The sequence below is a fragment of the Ranitomeya imitator genome, chromosome 6 (assembly GCF_032444005.1).
Source record: "Ranitomeya imitator isolate aRanImi1 chromosome 6, aRanImi1.pri, whole genome shotgun sequence".
Taxonomy (NCBI): Eukaryota; Metazoa; Chordata; class Amphibia; order Anura; family Dendrobatidae; genus Ranitomeya; species Ranitomeya imitator.
The window spans coordinates 509,616,427-509,635,237 of record NC_091287.1 but is presented as its reverse complement, the minus strand read 5'-3'; the positions used below and the strand labels follow the sequence as shown (position 1 = coordinate 509,635,237).

The 18,811-nt window shown below is 43.2% G+C and overlaps 1 protein-coding gene across 2 annotated transcripts in view; it reads left to right on the top strand.

The window, feature by feature from the left end:
- RSPO2 (R-spondin 2) overlaps positions 1-18,811 on the top strand; it is a 189,239-nt gene that overhangs the window by 105,122 nt on the left and 65,306 nt on the right. For both annotated transcript variants that reach the window (XM_069731775.1, XM_069731776.1), the window contains one exon: positions 1,395-1,583. In XM_069731775.1, the coding sequence (XP_069587876.1) occupies positions 1,395-1,583 (189 nt within the window). The remainder of the gene's footprint in view (positions 1-1,394; positions 1,584-18,811) is intronic.

Genomic DNA, 18,811 nt, shown 5'->3' with positions numbered 1-18,811 from the left:
TTGGGCCTCAATTATCAAGATTGTCTGAAAAGACACCAGTCCTAGTTTCCCATAGCAACCAATTTCTAAAACTTTATGGAGTCAAGAAGAACTTTTTTTTTTTTTTTCTTTTTCCCCTTCTCGACTTCATAAATTTGGCCCATAGTGTTCTTTTTAGAGCAGAGTTGTTGACTTTGGTGTTCTTTTCCATGTGTCTTGACCCACCTCTAACAGTTTTTTGCCTTACGTATTCCCTTGAAGATTGTGAAGATCATTGCTGTCTGATTGACGGAATCGATGGGTGATTGGTAAGGTGGGTGCTAAGTGATTCACACAACTTGGTTAATGAGCCACGTCTGTAATCTGTGGCCACTGAACGGGAGCTGTCAGAACCGACTCTTGCCTGGCTACATGCGCGCCTCCTCTTTTGATTAACCAGCCTGACACAACGTCGTCATTGTGGCGTGTCACTCGTGTGACGTCACTCCAGGCCACCTAATCAAAAGAATGGCTGTTGTCAAGACTATTCTCATAGCTCGCAGCCACAGATTACTGCTGGATGTGGCCAATGGACTAGGTTGTGTGAATCCGTATCTACCCACTCTAGTGATCTGGTGTTGCCTCGGATATGATGCCTTCCTGAATGCTTTGGTCTGCTGGGGACGACCAACCGATCCTGATAATAGAGCTCTAAAGAGTACTGTCTTTGTGGAGTAGAGGTCAATCATGTGCACCTCTGCAACGTTAACTCTCTATGGGGCAGCCGGAGATGGCCCCGTTCTCCAAACTTATGCGCGTTCCAGCAGTCAAACACTTTGGTCATAGTCCCAACAAGCTCCCCCATAGGTAGACTTCTCAAAGTGTTGGCAAACTCTTTCCCCAGAGAGTACAGTGTGTGAAAGAGGTGGGCAGGTTGGAGCGAACTTCTGTATATTTAACTAGCTGTTTTGTGGAGAAAAATCTCATTAACATCAAATATTAGTCTGTGTAAATCCAATGCACATTATCTATTGACAGGATTGTATTCCAATAAACACACTGATCCCTTCACCGGGTAATAAGTGCAGTATATCACACCCTATTGCTCCCTACATGAGTCCCTACCTGTTAGCGGAGGATGGAACCCAAGTGTTAAATGGTATGGCGCCATCGCTCGTGGCCGGCTGTTCCTTATGTCCTGAAGCTGCCCCTACTGTAAAGTGCAGTACAGTTAGGATTTATCTCCAATAGACAATCCTCATTCTGACAATGGATTGACAAAAATAGTCACAAGCTCAGAATATTGAATTTATTCCAGATAGTGTTTTATGATTACCCTATTGCTTTTCTCTGACTCCTATAGTCCATATAATGCAGCTGTCCTTGTCCTCCCTTCCAGGTCTTCTTAACTTGACTGTGCACATTTTATTTTACAGCTAGTTATGGAACGAATCCAGTATGCAAAGGTTGTCTGTCGTGCTCAAGAGACAACGGGTGCATCCGCTGCCAACCAAAACTGTTTTTCTTTCTGCGAAGAGAAGGGATGAGGCAGTATGGAGAATGTTTGCATTCCTGTCCTCCTGGATACTATGGACTAAGAGCACCTGACATGAACAGATGTTCAAGTAAGCAGTTTCGATTTATTGCGCATGTTTGTTTTCTCTAAATATAAATATATATACTACATGGTGGCCCGATTCTAACGGGTATTCTAGAATATGTATGTATATAGCAGCCACATAGTCTATAGCACAGGCCACATAGTATATAGGAGCCATGTAGTATATAGCAGACAAATACTATGTGGCCTATGCTATATACTATGTGGCTGATATGTATGTATGTATGTATGTGTATATATATATATATATATATATATATATATATATATATATATATATATATATATATATATATACATACATACATACATACATACATACATACATACATACATACATACATACATACATACATACAGTAGAATACCCGATGCGTTAATACAGGCCACGTAATATATAGCACAGCCCACACAGTATATAACACTGGCCACGTAATATATAGCACAGCCCACATAGTATCTAACACTGGCCAGGTAGTATATAGCAGCCACGCGGTATATAACACAGCCCATGTAGTATTTAGCAGTATGGGCACCATATCCTTGTTAAAAAAAAAAATATGTAAAATAAAAAATAGTTAGTTATATACTCACCCGCCTGGATCCAACGAAGCTCTGGCGATGCTTGCATGGCTGCCGCCATCTTCCGTTCCCAGGATGCATTGCGAAATTACCCAGATGAGTTGCGGTCTCGCGAGACTGCTAAGTCTTGTGGGTAATTTTGCAATGCATCTATAGGAACGGAAGCTGGCGGAGGCCACGCGCGGCTCGGCGGACTACGGAAGGTGAGAATAGCAGGTTTTTTGTTTTTTTTATTTTTAACATGACATTTCTCTTACCCCATGATGGCACGAACGAGAGAGGGATCCGCCCTCAGGGACAGGAAACCCACAGGTTAAAAAGGCGGGACCTCTCCTCCACCTCAGTTCGGTTTCCTGCCCCTGACGGGGAACCCACAGCTCACCGTTCGTCGCGGGATTCCAGGGACCATCGGACCGAATTCAGGCAGCGGGGGGCCCTGCCGCGGTTCCGGGTGGATATTCTCCCTGAGGACACATTCCGGGGTCGGCGGGCCCTGTCGGTATGTGTGGAGAAGAAGCAGTGAAGAGGAACAAGTCTGCTTCTCCTTTCCTACAAATCAGCCGGTAATAGGTAGCGGCGGTTACCTGGGAAACCGCCGGTCTGACGGAGCTCAGAGAAGGAGGTGACGCCGGTCACCAACAGGAGGCTTTGGTATGGGCAGCGGCGGCTGCGGGGATTCCTCCGTCCCTTCTGTGAAGCCGGCGGCTAATGGAGCGCGCGCGAGGCTGGCGCGTCTTACTGCGCAGGCGCGGGGGTCACTTCCGGGGCGGCGCAGGGGACCTCTGGGTAATCCGGAAGTCGCCTTGCGCCGCACTGTTGGTATATAGCAGGAAGAGAAGGGGCATACCGCTGCTCAGAAAACACCACCATGAGTGGAATAGAGCAGTCGGTGGAAGAAATTTCACAGGCCCCTGTGACTAAGAACCCGAAGGAGCGCCATTCGTCACGGAAACCTACGCAGCGCAGCAGCTCAGGATCCCAGCGCAGCAGAGGCTCTGGTGGATCCAGGAGGGAGACGGTGGTTCAAGTGGAGGAGGCATCCTCAAAGCCACAACCGGTATCTTCCTCACATTAGGAGGGTAAGTGACCTCCGTGAAAGTGTATATCCTAATAGGGGTTTATTGTTTCCTAGGGAAAGAAATGCCAAGGGAAAAGTAAACATAAAGTGTGCCCGCTTTGTTCAGCAGATTTGCCAGATTCATGGGTTAAAAAACTCTGTGCGTCATGTATTAGGAACACCATTAATGAGGAGGCGCCGAGTTTCACATCTGAATTAAAAGACTTAATTAAAACCCAAGTGGCAGACGCACTAAAAAGTGTAAAAAACCGTAAAAGAAAACGTACAGAAAAAACTCCAGATTACAGCTCCAGCGAGGGAGATGGCTCGAGTGAGGATTCAGATAGCTCTACAGCTTCAGCATCCTCCTCCGCATCGTCAGAAAGCGGTCGCAACTGTTTCCCAATAGATGAAACGGATGCGCTGGTAAAAATGGTTAGGGCGACAATGGGTCTGGCAGACACTCGTTCCAAAAAATCTGTACAAGATCTTATGTTTAGTGGCCTGGAACAAAAGAAGTACAGTGTTCCCATTAAACGAAAAAATTCAAGCCCTTCTAAAAAAGGAGTGGAAAAGGCCAGACAAAAAAGTACTATTGACACCCAAAAGGAAATGCCCATTTGACGACCCAGCCTGCGCATCATGGGGAAAGGCGCCAAAATTAGACGTCGCCATTGCGAAAGCCTCCAAAAAATTCGCTCTGCCTTTTGAGGACATGGGGACCCTCAAGGATCCTATGGATAAAAAGGCCGATGTTTTTCTAAAGGGGTCCTGGGAGGCCGCCAGCGGGGGGCTAAAACCCGGTATAGCTGCTACTTGTACAGCGAGAGCTCTGATGGTCTGGCTAGATCATTTAGAAACTCAATTAAAAAATAAAACCCCGAGAGAGTCTATACTGGACTCAGTGTCGGCAATGAGAGGTGCCGCTGCGTATCTAGCAGATGCCTCAATATACTCAGTTAGGCTGATGGCAAGATCAGCTTCTTTCTCAAATGCGGCTAGGAGAGCATTATGGCTGAAGTGCTGGCCGGGGGATCTGCAAACTAAAGCCAAGTTGTGTTCCATACCGTGTGAAGGTGAATATTTGTTCGGTCCCACCCTAGACGATGTCCTCGAAAAAGCGGTGGATAAAAAGAAAGCCTTTCCAGGATTCCCAAATCAGTCTTACAGGCGGCCCTTTCGAGGGAGAAGGTTCACACAAAGACGCCCCCCAAAAAAACCAAAAGGAGGGGTGGGAAGACAGAAAATTCAAAAAAGGAGGGTTTATGTTTAACAAACCAGATAATAAAAAAACAGCCACAATGAGGGTGCGCCCCAGGTAGGAGGAAGACTGACTCACTTTCTTCAAACCTGGGAAAAAATTTCTGGAAGTGCCTGGACTTTAAACATCATAAAGACGGGCCTAAAACCAGCTTTTCACAGATCTCAAGAGATAGCGTTACCATCTTTTTGCCCCAATCCAAAAAACAAAAAAGAGGAGGCTCTACACACACTAGACGTAAAGAGATGTCTAATACACTATCTGTCAGCCACAAGGGAGTGTAGGAAAGGGAGGGCTCTGTTTGTCTGCTTTCAGGGACCAAATAAGGGTCACAAGGCATCGAAAGCCACGTTGGCACGGTGGGTAAGAGATGCCATCAAGATGTCATATACCTCTTCCGGAGAACAAGCTCCGGACACAATTAAGGCCCATTCAACCAGGTCGGTGGCAACCTCTTGGGCTGAACGTGGTGGAGCATCAATAGATCAAATATGTAGAGCAGCCACTTGGTCTTCCCCCTCTACATTCTTCAAGCACTATCAGCTTAATCTATCTTCTCCCTCAGACATAACTTTTGGTAGGAGAGTTCTTGAGGCAGTAGTCCCACCCTAAAACTTTCATTCTTTGAAATTCTCTCGTTAGTGCCGTCATGGGGTAAGAGAATATCGTAGTTACTTACCGATAACGGTATTTCTCTGATCCCATGACGGCACCTGTATATTCCCTCCCTTCACGTATGGGTGTCCACACTACTAATAATTTAAGTTACGAGGTGTGCAAAAAAAAAAAAAAAAAATATATATATATACAGTGGGGCAAAAAAGTATTTAGTCAGTCAGCAATAGTGCAAGTTCCACCACTTAAAAAGATGAGAGGCGTCTGTAATTTACATCATAGGTAGACCTCAACTATGGGAGACAAACTGAGAAAAAAAAATCCAGAAAATCACATTGTCTGTTTTTTTAACATTTTATTTGCATATTATGGTGGAAAATAAGTATTTGGTCAGAAACAAAATTTCATCTCAATACTTTGTAATATATCCTTTGTTGGCAATGACAGAGGTCAAATGTTTTCTGTAAGTCTTCACAAGGTTGCCACACACTGTTGTTGGCATGTTGGCCCATTCCTCCATGCAGATCTCCTCTAGAGCAGTGATGTTTTTGGCTTTTCGCTTGGCAACACGGACGTTCAACTCCCTCCAAAGGTTTTCTATAGGGTTGAGATCTGGAGACTGGCTAGGCCACTCCAGGACCTTGAAATGCTTCTTACGAAGCCACTCCTTCGTTGCCCTGGCGGTGTGCTTTGGATCATTGTCATGTTGAAAGACCCAGCCACGTTTCATCTTCAATGCCCTTGCTGATGGAAGGAGGTTTGCACTCAAAATCTCACGATACATGGCCCCATTCATTCTTTCATGTACCCGGATCAGTCGTCCTGGCCCCTTTGCAGAGAAACAGCCCCAAAGCATGATGTTTCCACCACCATGCTTTACAGTAGGTATGGTGTTTGATGGATGCAACTCAGTATTCTTTTTCCTCCAAACACGACAAGTTGTGTTTCTACCAAACAGTTCCAGTTTGGTTTCATCAGACCATAGGACATTCTCCCAAAACTCCTCTGGATCATCCAAATGCTCTCTAGCAAACTTCAGACGGGCCCGGACATGTACTGGCTTAAGCAGTGGGACACGTCTGGCACTGCAGGATCTGAGTCCATGGTGGCGTAGTGTGTTACTTATGGTAGGCCTTGTTACATTGGTCCCAGCTCTCTGCAGTTCATTCACTAGGTCCCCCCGCGTGGTTCTGGGATTTTTGCTCACCGTTCTTGTGATCATTCTGACCCCACGGGGTGGGATTTTGCATGGAGCCCCAGATCGAGGGAGATTATCAGTGGTCTTGTATGTCTTCCATTTTCTAATTATTGCTCCCACTGTTGATTTCTTCACTCCAAGCTGGTTGGCTATTGCAGATTCAGTCTTCCCAGCCTGGTGCAGGGCTACAATTTTGTTTCTGGTGTCCTTTGACAGCTCTTTGGTCTTCACCATAGTGGAGTTTGGAGTCAGACTGTTTGAGAGTGTGCACAGGTGTCTTTTTATACTGATAACAAGTTTAAACAGGTGCCATTACTACAGGTAATGAGTGGAGGAAAGAGGAGACTCTTAAAGAAGAAGTTACAGGTCTGTGAGAGCCAGAAATCTTGATTGTTTGTTTCTGACCAAATACTTATTTTCCACCATAATATGCAAATAAAATGTTAAAAAAACAGACAATGTGATTTTCTGGATTTTTTTTTCTCAGTTTGTCTCCCATAGTTGAGGTCTACCTATGATGTAAATTACAGACGCCTCTCATCTTTTTAAGTGGTGGAACTTGCACTATTGCTGACTGACTAAATACTTTTTTGCCCCACTATATATATATATATATATATATATATGAGCTTATATAAGTTATATAGTTATGATTTGTTGTGTAAAAATAACCAATTAAGTTACAGCAGAAATTCCCTGCAAGGCTCTGTAAACCAACTGGGGTGGAGGAGAGGTCCCGCCTTTTTAACCTGTGGGTTTCCTGTCCCTGAGGGCGGATCCCTCTCTCGTTAGTGCCGTCATGGGATCAGAGAAATACCGTTATCGGTAAGTAACTACGATATTTTTTACTATTGATGCTGCATAGGCAGAATCAATAGTAAAAAGTTGGGGACACACAGGGTTAATAGCAGCGGTAACCGAGTGCATTAGCCGCGGCATAACGCAGTCCGTTACCGTTGGCATTAACCCTGTGTGAGCGGTGGCTGGAGGGGAGTATGCGGGCGCCGGGCACTGACTGCAGGGGAGTAGGGAGGGACTAATCGGACTGTGGCCGTCGCTGATTGGTCGCTGCAGCTTGACTGGCCTCACCAGTTGCCTATCAGCGACGCAGGATTTCTGTTACGAAGTTGCAGACAGAAAGACAGACAGACGTACCCCTTAGACAATTTTATATATATATATATATATATATATATATATATATATATATATATATATATATATATATATATATATATATATATATATATATATATATATATATATATATATATATACACAGTACAGACCAAAAGTTTGGACTCACCTCATTTAAAGATTTTTCTGTATGTTCATGACTATGAAAATTGTGCAGTCACACGGAAGGCATCAAAACTATGAATTAACATATGTGGAATTATATACTTAAAGTGTGAAACAACTGAAATTATGTCTTATATTCTTGGTTCTTCAAAGTAGCCATCTTTTGCTTTGACTGCTTTGCACACTCTTGGCATTCTCTTGATGAGCTTCAAAAGGTAGTCACCGTGAATAGTCTTCCAACAATCTTGAAGGAGTTCCCAGAGATGCTTAGCACTTGTTGGCTCTTTTGCCTTCACTCTGCGGTCCAGCTCACCCCAAACCATCTCGATTGGGTTCTGGTCTGGTGACTGTGGAGGCCAGGTCATCTGGCGTAGCACCCAATCACTTTCCTTCTTGGTCAAATAGCCCTTACACAGCCTGGAGGTGTGTTTGAGGACATTGTCCTGTTGAAAAATAAATGATGGTCCAAATAAATGCAAACCGGATGGAATAGCATGCCGCTGCAAGATGCTGTGGTAGCCATGCTGGTTCAGTATGCCTTCAATTTTGAATAAATCCCCAACAGTGTCACCAGCAAAGCTCCCCCACACCATCACACCTCCTCCTCCATGCTTCATGGTGGGAACCAGGCATGTGGAATTCATACGTTCACCTTTTCTGCCTCACACAAAGACACGGTGGTTGGAACCAAAGATCTCAAATTTGGACTCATCAGACCAAAGCACAGATTTCCATTGGTCTAATGTCCATTCCTTGTGTTCTTTAGCCAAAACAAGTCTCTTCTGCTTGTTGCCTATCCTTAACAGTGGTTTCCTAGCAGCGATTTTACCATGAAGGCCTGCTGCAAAAAAGTCTCCTCTTAACAGTTATTGTAGAGATGTGTCTGCTGCTAGAATTCTGTGTGACATTGACCTGGTCTCTATTATGATCTGCTGTTAACCTGCGATTTCTGAGGCTGGTGACTCTGATAAACTTATCCTCAGTAGCAGATGTGACTCTTGGTCTTCCTTTTCTGGGGTGGTCCTCATGTGAGCCAGTTTCTTTGTAGCGCTTGATGGTTTTTGCCATTGCACTTAGGGACACTTTCAAAGTTTTCCCAATTTGTGGGGACTGACTGACCTTCATTTCTTAAAGTAATGATGGCCACTCGTTTTTCTTTACTTAGCTGTGTTTTTCTTGCTTCTTGCCATAATACAAACTCTAACAGTCTATTCAGTAGGACTATCAGCTGTGTATTCACCAGACTTCTGCACAATACAACTGATGGTCCCAACACCATTTATAAGGCAAGAAATCCCACTTATTAAACCTGACAGGGCACACCTGTGAAGTGAATACCATTCCCGATGAGTACCCCTTGAAGTTCATCAAGAGAATGCCAAGAGTGTGCAAAGCAGTCATCAAAGCAAATGGTGTCTACTTTGAAGAACCTAGAATATAAGACATATTTTCAGTTGTTTCACACTTTTTTTAAGTATATAATTCCACATGTGTTAATTCATAGTTTTGATGCCTTCAGTGTGAATGTACAATTTTCATAGTCATGAAAATACAGAAAAATCTTTAAATGAGGTGTCCAAACTTTTGGTCTGTACTGTGTGCATGTATGTATGTGTGTGTATGTGTGGATATATATATATATATTAGCTGAAGAGCCCGGCGTTGCCTGGGCATAGTAAATATCTGTGGTTAGTTATAGCACGTCACTTCTCTTATTTTCCCATCACGCCTCTCATTTTCCCCCTCACATCTCTCATTTTCTCCCTCACTCCTCTCATTCCCCCCTAACACTTGTCATTTCGACCTCACATCTGTCATTTTCCGATCACTACACTATTTTCCCTCACTCCTCTCATTTTGCACTCACACCTTTTCATTTTCACCTCACACCTCTCATTTTCACCTCAGTATATACATGTTTGTCATCTCCCTTATATATAGTATACACCTGTGTCATCTCCTATATATAGTATATACCTGTATGTCATCTCCCCTGTATATAGTATATACCTGCTGTGTCATCTCCCCTGCATATAGTATATATCTGTCATCTCCTCCTGTATATAGTATATACCTGTATGTCATCTTCTATATATAGCATATACCTGTATGTCATCTCCTCCTGTATATAGTATATACCTGTAGGTAATCTGCTCCTGTATATAGTATATACCTGTGTCATCTCCTCCTGTATATAGTATGTACCTGAATGTCATCTCCTCCTTTATATAGTATATACCTGTGTCATCTCTCCTGTATATAGTATATATCTGTGTGTCATCTCCCCTGTATATAGTATATACCTGTGTGATCTCCTGTATTAGACCTCGTTAACATGTTATTTGCTCAGTATTTTTACCTCAGTATTTGTAAGATAAATTGGCAGCCTGATAAATCCCCAGCCAACAGGAAGCCCTCCCCCTGGCAGTATATATTAGCTCACACATACACATAATAGACAGGTCATGTGACTGACAGCTGCCGTATTTCCTATATGGTACATTTGTTGCTCTTGTAGTTTGTCTGCTTATTAATCAGATTTTTATTTTTGAAGGCTAATACCAGACTTGTGTGTGTTTTAGGGCGAGTTTCGTTTGTCAAGTTGTGTGTGGCGACATGCATGTAGCGACTTTTGTGAGATGAGTTTTGTGTGGCAACATGCGTGTAGCAACTTTTTGTGTGTCGAGTTGCATGTGACAGGTTAGTGTAGCAAGTTGTGTTCAGCAAGTTTTGCGCATGGCGAGTTTTGCGCGTGGTGAGTTTTATGTCTGGTGCCTTTTGAGTATCTGCAAGTTTTGTGTGAGGCAACTTTTGCATGTGTTGCAAATTTTGTGCATGTGGCAATTTTTCCGCATGCGCAAGTTTTGAGTGTGGCGAGTTTTCCATGAGGTGAGTTTTGCACTTGTGGCGAGTTTTGCGTGAACCTATTTTTTGCATGTGGCGAGTTTTGCGCGTGGTGAGTTTTGAGCGGCGACTTTTGTGTTTCGACTTTTATGTGGCGAGGTTGGTGTATGTGTGGTGAAATGTGTGCTGAGGGTGGTATGTGTTCAAGCTCGTGGTAGTGTGTGGCGCATTTTGTGTGTGTGTTCATATCCCCGTGTGTGGTGAGTATCCCATGTCGGGGCCCCACCTTAGCAACTGATCGGTATATACTCTTTGGCGCCATCGCTCTCATTCTTTAAGTCCCCCTTGTTCACATCTGGCAGCTGTCAATTTGCCTCCAACACTTTTCCTTTCACTTTTCCCCATTATGTAGATAGGGGCAAAATTGTTTGGTGAATTGGAAAGCGCGGGGTTAAAATTTCACCTCACAACGTAGCCTATGACGCTCTCAGGGTCCAGTCGTGTGACTGTGCAAAATTTTGTGGCTGTAGCTGCGACGGTGCAGATGCCAATCCCGGACATACACACACACACACACACACACACACACACACACACACACACACACACACACACACACACACACACACACACACACACACACACACACACACACACACACACACACACACACACACACACACTCAGATATATATATATATCACTTTTCTATCCCTCCCCTTATAGTGAGTGATAGGATAGAAGGGACAGTCAACGGTAAGCGGGGGCGCCATTGCGCAGGTCTAGGGTGCCAACCTCTGCTGTCAGGTAGGGCGTTGATAGGTGATCAGGGATAGGCACCTCCGTAGGTCTTTTTCTATTCAAGTGCTAAATTTCTATGGTGATGGTTTTGTGTGCACTAGCTTTTAACAAATAAGTTAATAAAGGTCTTTTTTTTTTTTTAGTAATTTGGGTTTTTTCTGTGAATTGTCTACGTGAATTTTACTCTATCAATTATTGATTTTTTTGCTGTAATATTCCTATGTTCATAAATATAGATTTTGTTGGACAGTGCGAAGTAATTTTGCAATTTACTGCTTTATTATAATTTTCAGCTGCTCTTGAGAACTTTTGATTACAGCTCGTTGCCTTGGAGACAGACCACTGGTTCTAGACAGCACAACATGTGCAGAGTTTACAAGTTCTTTTCTGATGAGCCTGTAAACACTGTTGTAAAGCTTGCCAGGATTACTGTAGCTTGCTGTTTATCGCTTAACCTCGGCCAACTTCCGCTCAGTGCATACAGGCTAGACAGCAGCGATTTATCAGTCTCTTTGGCAACGATTTGTAAACAAGTGTTAATCAAATTTTCAGCTATTCTAGAGATATTAAGAAGTAAATTGCATAAGTGCTTGGTTTTTTTTTTTGGTTTTTTTTTTTACCAGCGCTGTTTGACAACATCCATCCATGAAGATTGGAAGATCCTTTTTTATTTATTTAAAAAATAAAATAAAATGGGTGACCATACTGCCGTCTTTGGGTATTGTCTGCACTGTAGTCTGTGTGTATACTTTATGGCATCTGCAGGAACTGGGAATCAATTGACAGATGATTAGTTTCTAGGAAGTGATTACATTTAAGATTTATGTAGAGATTTTCCATGACCCTTGCAAATCTAAAACTGATAACTTATTTTGACACCTGACATCCTCACTGATCAGATGTTTGCAGCAGCTGTAAATAGAACCAGCACTGCTCTCTACACTGTGTAGTGGCCGTTCTTGGGTACTGCAGTTCCTATTAATTTGAATGGGAGCTAAGCTGCAATACCCCAAAACAGTGTACTGTGCTGAGGTATTATAGCTTTATACAATATGGTTAAATGTTTTACTATATAGTCATTATTAAGTGGAACGTCAATGCAAGGGATTTTCACATTTTTATGATTACATATAGCTGGGGTATGTCATCACTTTCTGATTAGTGTCGGGTTTAACTGACAACCGTCCCAATCTTGGGCTTTTTCCTGAACAGTGACATTTTCATTATGCAGGGAACTGCAATATAACATAGTAACATAGTAACATAGTTAGTAAGGCCGAAAAAAGACATTTGTCCATCCAGTTCAGCCTATATTCCATCATAATAAATCCCCAGATCTACGTCCTTCTACAGAACCTAATTGTATGATACAATATTGTTCTGCTCCAGGAAGACATCCAGGCCTCTCTTGAACCCCTCGACTGAGTTCGCCATCACCACCTCCTCAGGCAAGCAATTCCAGATTCTCACTGCACTAACAGTAAAGAATCCTCTTCTATGTTGGTGGAAAAACCTTCTCTCCTCCAGACGCAAAGAATGCCCCCTTGTGCCCGTCACCTTCCTTGGTATAAACAGATCCTCAGCGAGATATTTGTATTGTCCCCTTATATACTTATACATGGTTATTAGATCGCCCCTCAGTCGTCTTTTTTCTAGACTAAATAATCCTAATTTCGCTAATCTATCTGGGTATTGTAGTTCTCCCATCCCCTTTATTAATTTTGTTGCCCTCCTTTGTACTCTCTCTAGTTCCATTATATCCTTCCTGAGCACCGGTGCCCAAAACTGGACACAGTACTCCATGTGCGGTCTAACTAGGGATTTGTACAGAGGCAGTATAATGCTCTCATCATGTGTATCCAGACCTCTTTTAATGCACCCCATGATCCTGTTTGCCTTGGTAGCTGCTGCCTGGCACTGGCTGCTCCAGGTAAGTTTATCATTAACTAGGATCCCCAAGTCCTTCTCCCTGTCAGATTTACCCAGTGGTTTCCCGTTCAGTGTGTAATGGTGATATTGATTCCTTCTTCCCATGTGTATAACCTTACATTTATCATTGTTAAACCTCATCTGCCACCTTTCAGCCCAAGTTTCCAACTTATCCAGATCCATCTGTAGCAGAATACTATCTTCTCTTGTATTAACTGCTTTACATAGTTTTGTATCATCTGCAAATATCGATATTTTACTGTGTAAACCTTCTACCAGATCATTAATGAATATGTTGAAGAGAACAGGTCCCAATACTGACCCCTGCGGTACCCCACTGGTCACAGCGACCCAGTTAGAGACTATACCATTTATAACCACCCTCTGCTTTCTATCACTAAGCCAGTTACTAACCCATTTACACACAATTTCCCCCAGACCAAGCATTCTCATTTTGTGTACCAACCTCTTGTGCGGCACGGTATCAAACGCTTTGGAAAAATCGAGATATACCACATCCAATGACTCACCGTGGTCCAGCCTATAGCTTACCTCTTCATAAAAACTGATTAGATTGGTTTGACAGGAGCGATTTCTCATAAACCCATGCTGATATGGAGTTAAACAGCTATTCTCATTGAGATAATCCAGAATAACATCCCTCATAAACCCTTCAAATATTTTACCAACAATAGAGGTTAGACTTACTGGCCTATATTTTCCAGGTTCACTTTTAGAGCCCTTTTTGAATATTGGCACCACATTTGCTATGCGCCAATCCTGCGGAACAGACCCTGTCGCTATAGAGTCCCTACAAATAAGAAATAATGGTTTATCTATTACATTACTTAGTTCTCTTAGTACTCGTGGGTGTATGCCATCCGGACCCGGAGATTTATCTATTTTAATCTTATTTAGCCGGTTTCGCACCTCTTCTTGGGTTAGATTGGTGACCCTTAATATAGGGTTTTCATTGTTTCTTGGGATTTCACCTAGCATTTCATTTTCCACCGTGAATACCGTGGAGAAGAAGGTGTTTAATATGTTCGCTTTTTCCTCGTCATCTACAACCATTCTTTCCTCACTATTTTTTAAGGGGCCTACATTTTCAGTTTTTATTCTTTTACTATTGATATAGTTGAAGAACAGTTTGGGATTAGTTTTACTCTCCTTAGCAATGTGCTTCTCTGTTTCCTTTTTGGCAGCTTTAATTAGTTTTTTAGATAAAGTATTTTTCTCCCTATAGTTTTTTAGAGCTTCAATGGTGCCATCCTGCTTTAGTAGTGCAAATGCTTTCTTTTTACTGTTAATTGCCTGTCTTACTTCTTTGTTTAGCCACATTGGGTTTTTCCTATTTCTAGTCCTTTTATTCCCACAAGGTATAAACCGCTTACAGTGCCTATTTAGGATGTTCTTAAACATTTCCCATTTATTATCTGTATTCTTATTTCTGAGGATATTGTCCCAGTCTACCAGATTAAGGGCATCTCTAAGCTGGTCAAACTTTGCCTTCCTAAAGTTCAGTGTTTTTGTGACTCCCTGACAAGTCCCCCTAGTGAAAGACAGGTGAAACTGCACAATATTGTGGTCGCTATTTCCTAGATGCCCGACCACCTGCAGATTTGTTATTCTGTCAGGTCTATTAGATAGTATTAGGTCTAAAAGTGCTGCTCCTCTGGTTGGATTCTGCACCAATTGTGAAAGATAATTTTTCTTGGTTATTAGCAGAAACCTGTTGCCTTTATGGGTTTCACAGGTTTCTGTTTCCCAGTTAATATCCGGGTAGTTAAAGTCCCCCATAACCAGGACCTCATTATGGGTTGCAGCTTCATCTATCTGCTTTAGAAGTAGACTTTCCATGGTTTCTGTTATATTTGGGGGTTTGTAACAGACCCCAATGAGAATTTTGTTACCATTTTTCCCTCCATGAATTTCGACCCATATGGACTCGACATCCTCATTTCCTTCGCTAATATCCTCCCTTAAAGTGGACTTTAGACAAGACTTTACATAGAGACAAACCCCTCCTCCTCTCCGATTTTTACGATCCTTTCTAAACAGACTGTAACCCTGTAAGTTAACTGCCCAGTCATAGCTTTCATCTAACCAGGTCTCGGTTATTCCCACTATGTCAAAGTTACCTGTAGATATTTCTGCTTCTAGTTCTTCCATCTTGTTTGTCAGGCTTCTGGCGTTTGCGAGCATGCAGTTTAGAGGATTTTGTTTTGTTCCAATCTCCTCGCTGTGGATTGTTTTAGAAATGTTCTTACCTCCCTTCTGAGTATGTTTTCCTGGATCTTCTTTGTTCAAGTCTAATGTTTTTCTTCCCGTCCCCTCTTCTTCTAGTTTAACGCCCTCCTGATGAGTGTAGCGAGTCTTCTGGCGAATGTGTGTTTCCCAGGTTTGTTGAGGTGTAGTCCGTCTCTGGCGAGGAGTCCATCGTACAAGTAATTCACACCGTGGTCCAGGAATCCGAATCCTTGTTGTCTGCACCATCGTCTTAGCCAGTTGTTTGCATCAAGGATCCTGTTCCATCTCCTGGTGCCATGCCCGTCTACTGGAAGGATAGAAGAAAAAACTACCTGTGCATCCAGTTCCTTTACTTTCTTCCCCAACTCTTCAAAGTCTTTGCAGATTGTCGGTAGGTCTTTCCTTGCCGTGTCATTGGTGCCAACATGTATCAGAAGAAATGGGTGGACGTCCTTGGAGCTGAAGAGCTTTGGTATCCTATCGGTCACATCCTTGATCATCGCACCTGGAAGGCAGCATACTTCTCTTGCAGTTATGTCCGGTCTGCAGATGGCTGCTTCTGTGCCTCTCAGTAGTGAGTCTCCCACCACCACCACTCTTCGTTGCTTCTTGGCTATACTTTTTGCTGTCACTTGTTGCTGTGTGCCCTTTTCTTTTTTGCTTGCTGGTATTGCTTCATCCTTAGGTGTGCCATCTTCATCCTCTACAAAGATTTGATATCGGTTCTTCAGTTGTGTGGTTGGTGATTTCTCCATGGTCTTCTTGCTTCTTTTGGTCACATGCTTCCACTCATCTGCTTTTGGAGGTTCTCTGACACTTTTTTCACCTTCTGTGACCAGTAGAGATGCTTCTGTTCTGTCTAGAAAGTCTTCATTCTCTTTGATGAGTTTCAAAGTTGCTATTCTTTCTTCCAGACCCCGCACCTTTTCTTCTAAAAGGGCCACTAGTCTACACTTCTGACAGGTGAAATTTGATTCTTCTTCTGGTCGATCTGTGAACATGTAGCACATGCTGCAGCTCACCATGTAGGTTGTCAAATCTGCCATGTTGCACCTAGATCCTGCTGACTTGCTGTGTGTTATCCTTCTTGTGTAATCTACTCAGCCAAGCTCTCTTGCAATAATGTCCTACAGGCAAAAATTCGCGTGCCATAAGGCGTGCGGTTTGGTGATGCTTTTCAAGCAGCTGGTCCCGGCTGTACCCAACGATCTTCTAGCTTAGGGAGACTCTTCGCTCTTCCCAGGAGGCACCTGGAATATGCAAATTAGCCTCTTCAAGCTTGAATCCCTGGTTTGGTGATGCTTTTCAAGCAGCTGGTGTCGGCTGTACCCAACGATCTTCTAGCTTAGGGAGACTCTTCGCTCTTCCCAGAAGGCACCTGGAATATGCAAATTAGCCTCTTCAAGCTTGAATCCCTGGTTTGGTGATGCTTTTCAAGCAGCTGGTCCCGGCTGTACCCAACGATCTTCTAGCTTAGGGAGACTCTTCGCTCTTCCCAGGAGGCACCTGGAATATGCAAATTAGCCTCTTCAAGCTTGAATCCCTGGTTTGGTGATGCTTTTCAAGCTGCTGGTCCCGGCTGTACCCAACGATCTTCTAGCTTAGGGAGACTCTTCGCTCTTCCCAGGAGGCACCTGGAATATGCAAATTAGCCTCTTCAAGCTTGAATCCCTGGTTTGGTGATGCTTTTCAAGCAGCTGGTCCCGGCTGTACCCAACGATCTTCTAGCTTAGGGAGACTCTTCGCTCTTCCCAGGAGGCACCTGGAATATGCAAATTAGCCTCTTCAAGCTTGAATCCCTGGTTTGGTGATGCTTTTCAAGCAGCTGGTCCCGGCTGTACCCAACGATCTTCTAGCTTAGGGAGACTCTTCGCTCTTCCCAGGAGGCACCTGGAATATGCATATTAGCCTCTTCAAGCTTGAATCCCTGGTTTTGTGATGCTTTTCAAGCAGCTGGTCCCGGCTGTACCCAACGATCTTCTAGCTTAGGGAGACTCTTCGCTCTTCCCAGAAGGCACCTGGAATATGCAAATTAGCCTCTTCAAGCTTGAATTCCTGGTTTTGTGATGCTTTTCAAGCAGCTGGTCCCGGCTGTACCCAACGATCTTCTAGCTTAGGGAGACTCTTCGCTCTTCCCAGAAGGCACCTGGAATATGCAAATTAGCCTCTTCAAGCTTGAATCCCTGGTTAGGTGATGCTTTTCAAGCAGCTGGTCCCGGCTGTACCCAACGATCTTCTAGCTTAGGGAGACTCTTCGCTCTTCCCAGAAGGCACCTGGAATATGCAAATTAGCCTCTTCAAGCTTGAATCCCTGGTTAGGTGATGCTTTTCAAGCAGCTGGTCCCGGCTGTACCCAACGATCTTCTAGCTTAGGGAGACTCTTCGCTCTTCCCAGAAGGCACCTGGAATATGCAAATTAGCCTCTTCAAGCTTGAATCCCTGGTTAGGTGATGCTTTTCAAGCAGCTGGTCCCGGCTGTACCCAACGATCTTCTAGCTTAGGGAGACTCTTCGCTCTTCCCAGAAGGCACCTGGAATATGCAAATTAGCCTCTTCAAGCTTGAATCCCTGGTTTTAATATAACTTTATTAAACTCAATGGGATCCCAGGGTTGGATAGCAGTTCCACCAAGTTTGATAGAATTCTTCTAATGTTTCAGGGTATATCCTGAAAATGACGTGCCAGAGTATTTATCAGCTGGTACAGTGCATTGATGAGAGCATCATGTCTTGTAGGAATTATGAGGACAACTTGCCCACACTTGGTCAATGAAAGAATATAAAGGCAATTTGTTAAATAGTCCATAAATTAGTAAATTGTTTTGATCTTTCGCTCCTTCCATTAAAACCTGCCTTTACTAAATCCCAGAGCATAAAGAAACAAAATATTGTAAGGAATCTTTCCCAGAAATAAGTTTTTCACGTGATTTACCGACTTCATTCAGAGTACCAACTGTGTCTCTCACTTTCCATTACAATATCTTGAAGACGTCACTGCGCTGCTCTTACGGTTTGATGCGTATCAGACAAAACACTTATGACTTTATGCTGCTCCCATGAGACAAGAGGGGGCTCTATAAAGAGAGCTTCAGAATCCATAAAGCATAAGTGTCATTTGTGTGATGTTTGATGTGGTCAAGAATAACTTTCCACAATCAATGTTATCCATAAAAAATAAAAAAAATTAAAAATACATGCCGTACAAATGTATTGCATTGTGTTGAGCGTACGTGTATTAAGTTTTTGCTTTTAAGTGGAATCCACTACTTTTAATTTTTAAGCCAAAGAAATAAGCTGGAGCATAAGTTAGTATACGTGCAGTGTTTAAGAACACGTTAACGCTGACTATTGCACAGGCAAAACCCTAGAAAAAAAACCAAAATGAGCTGATAACA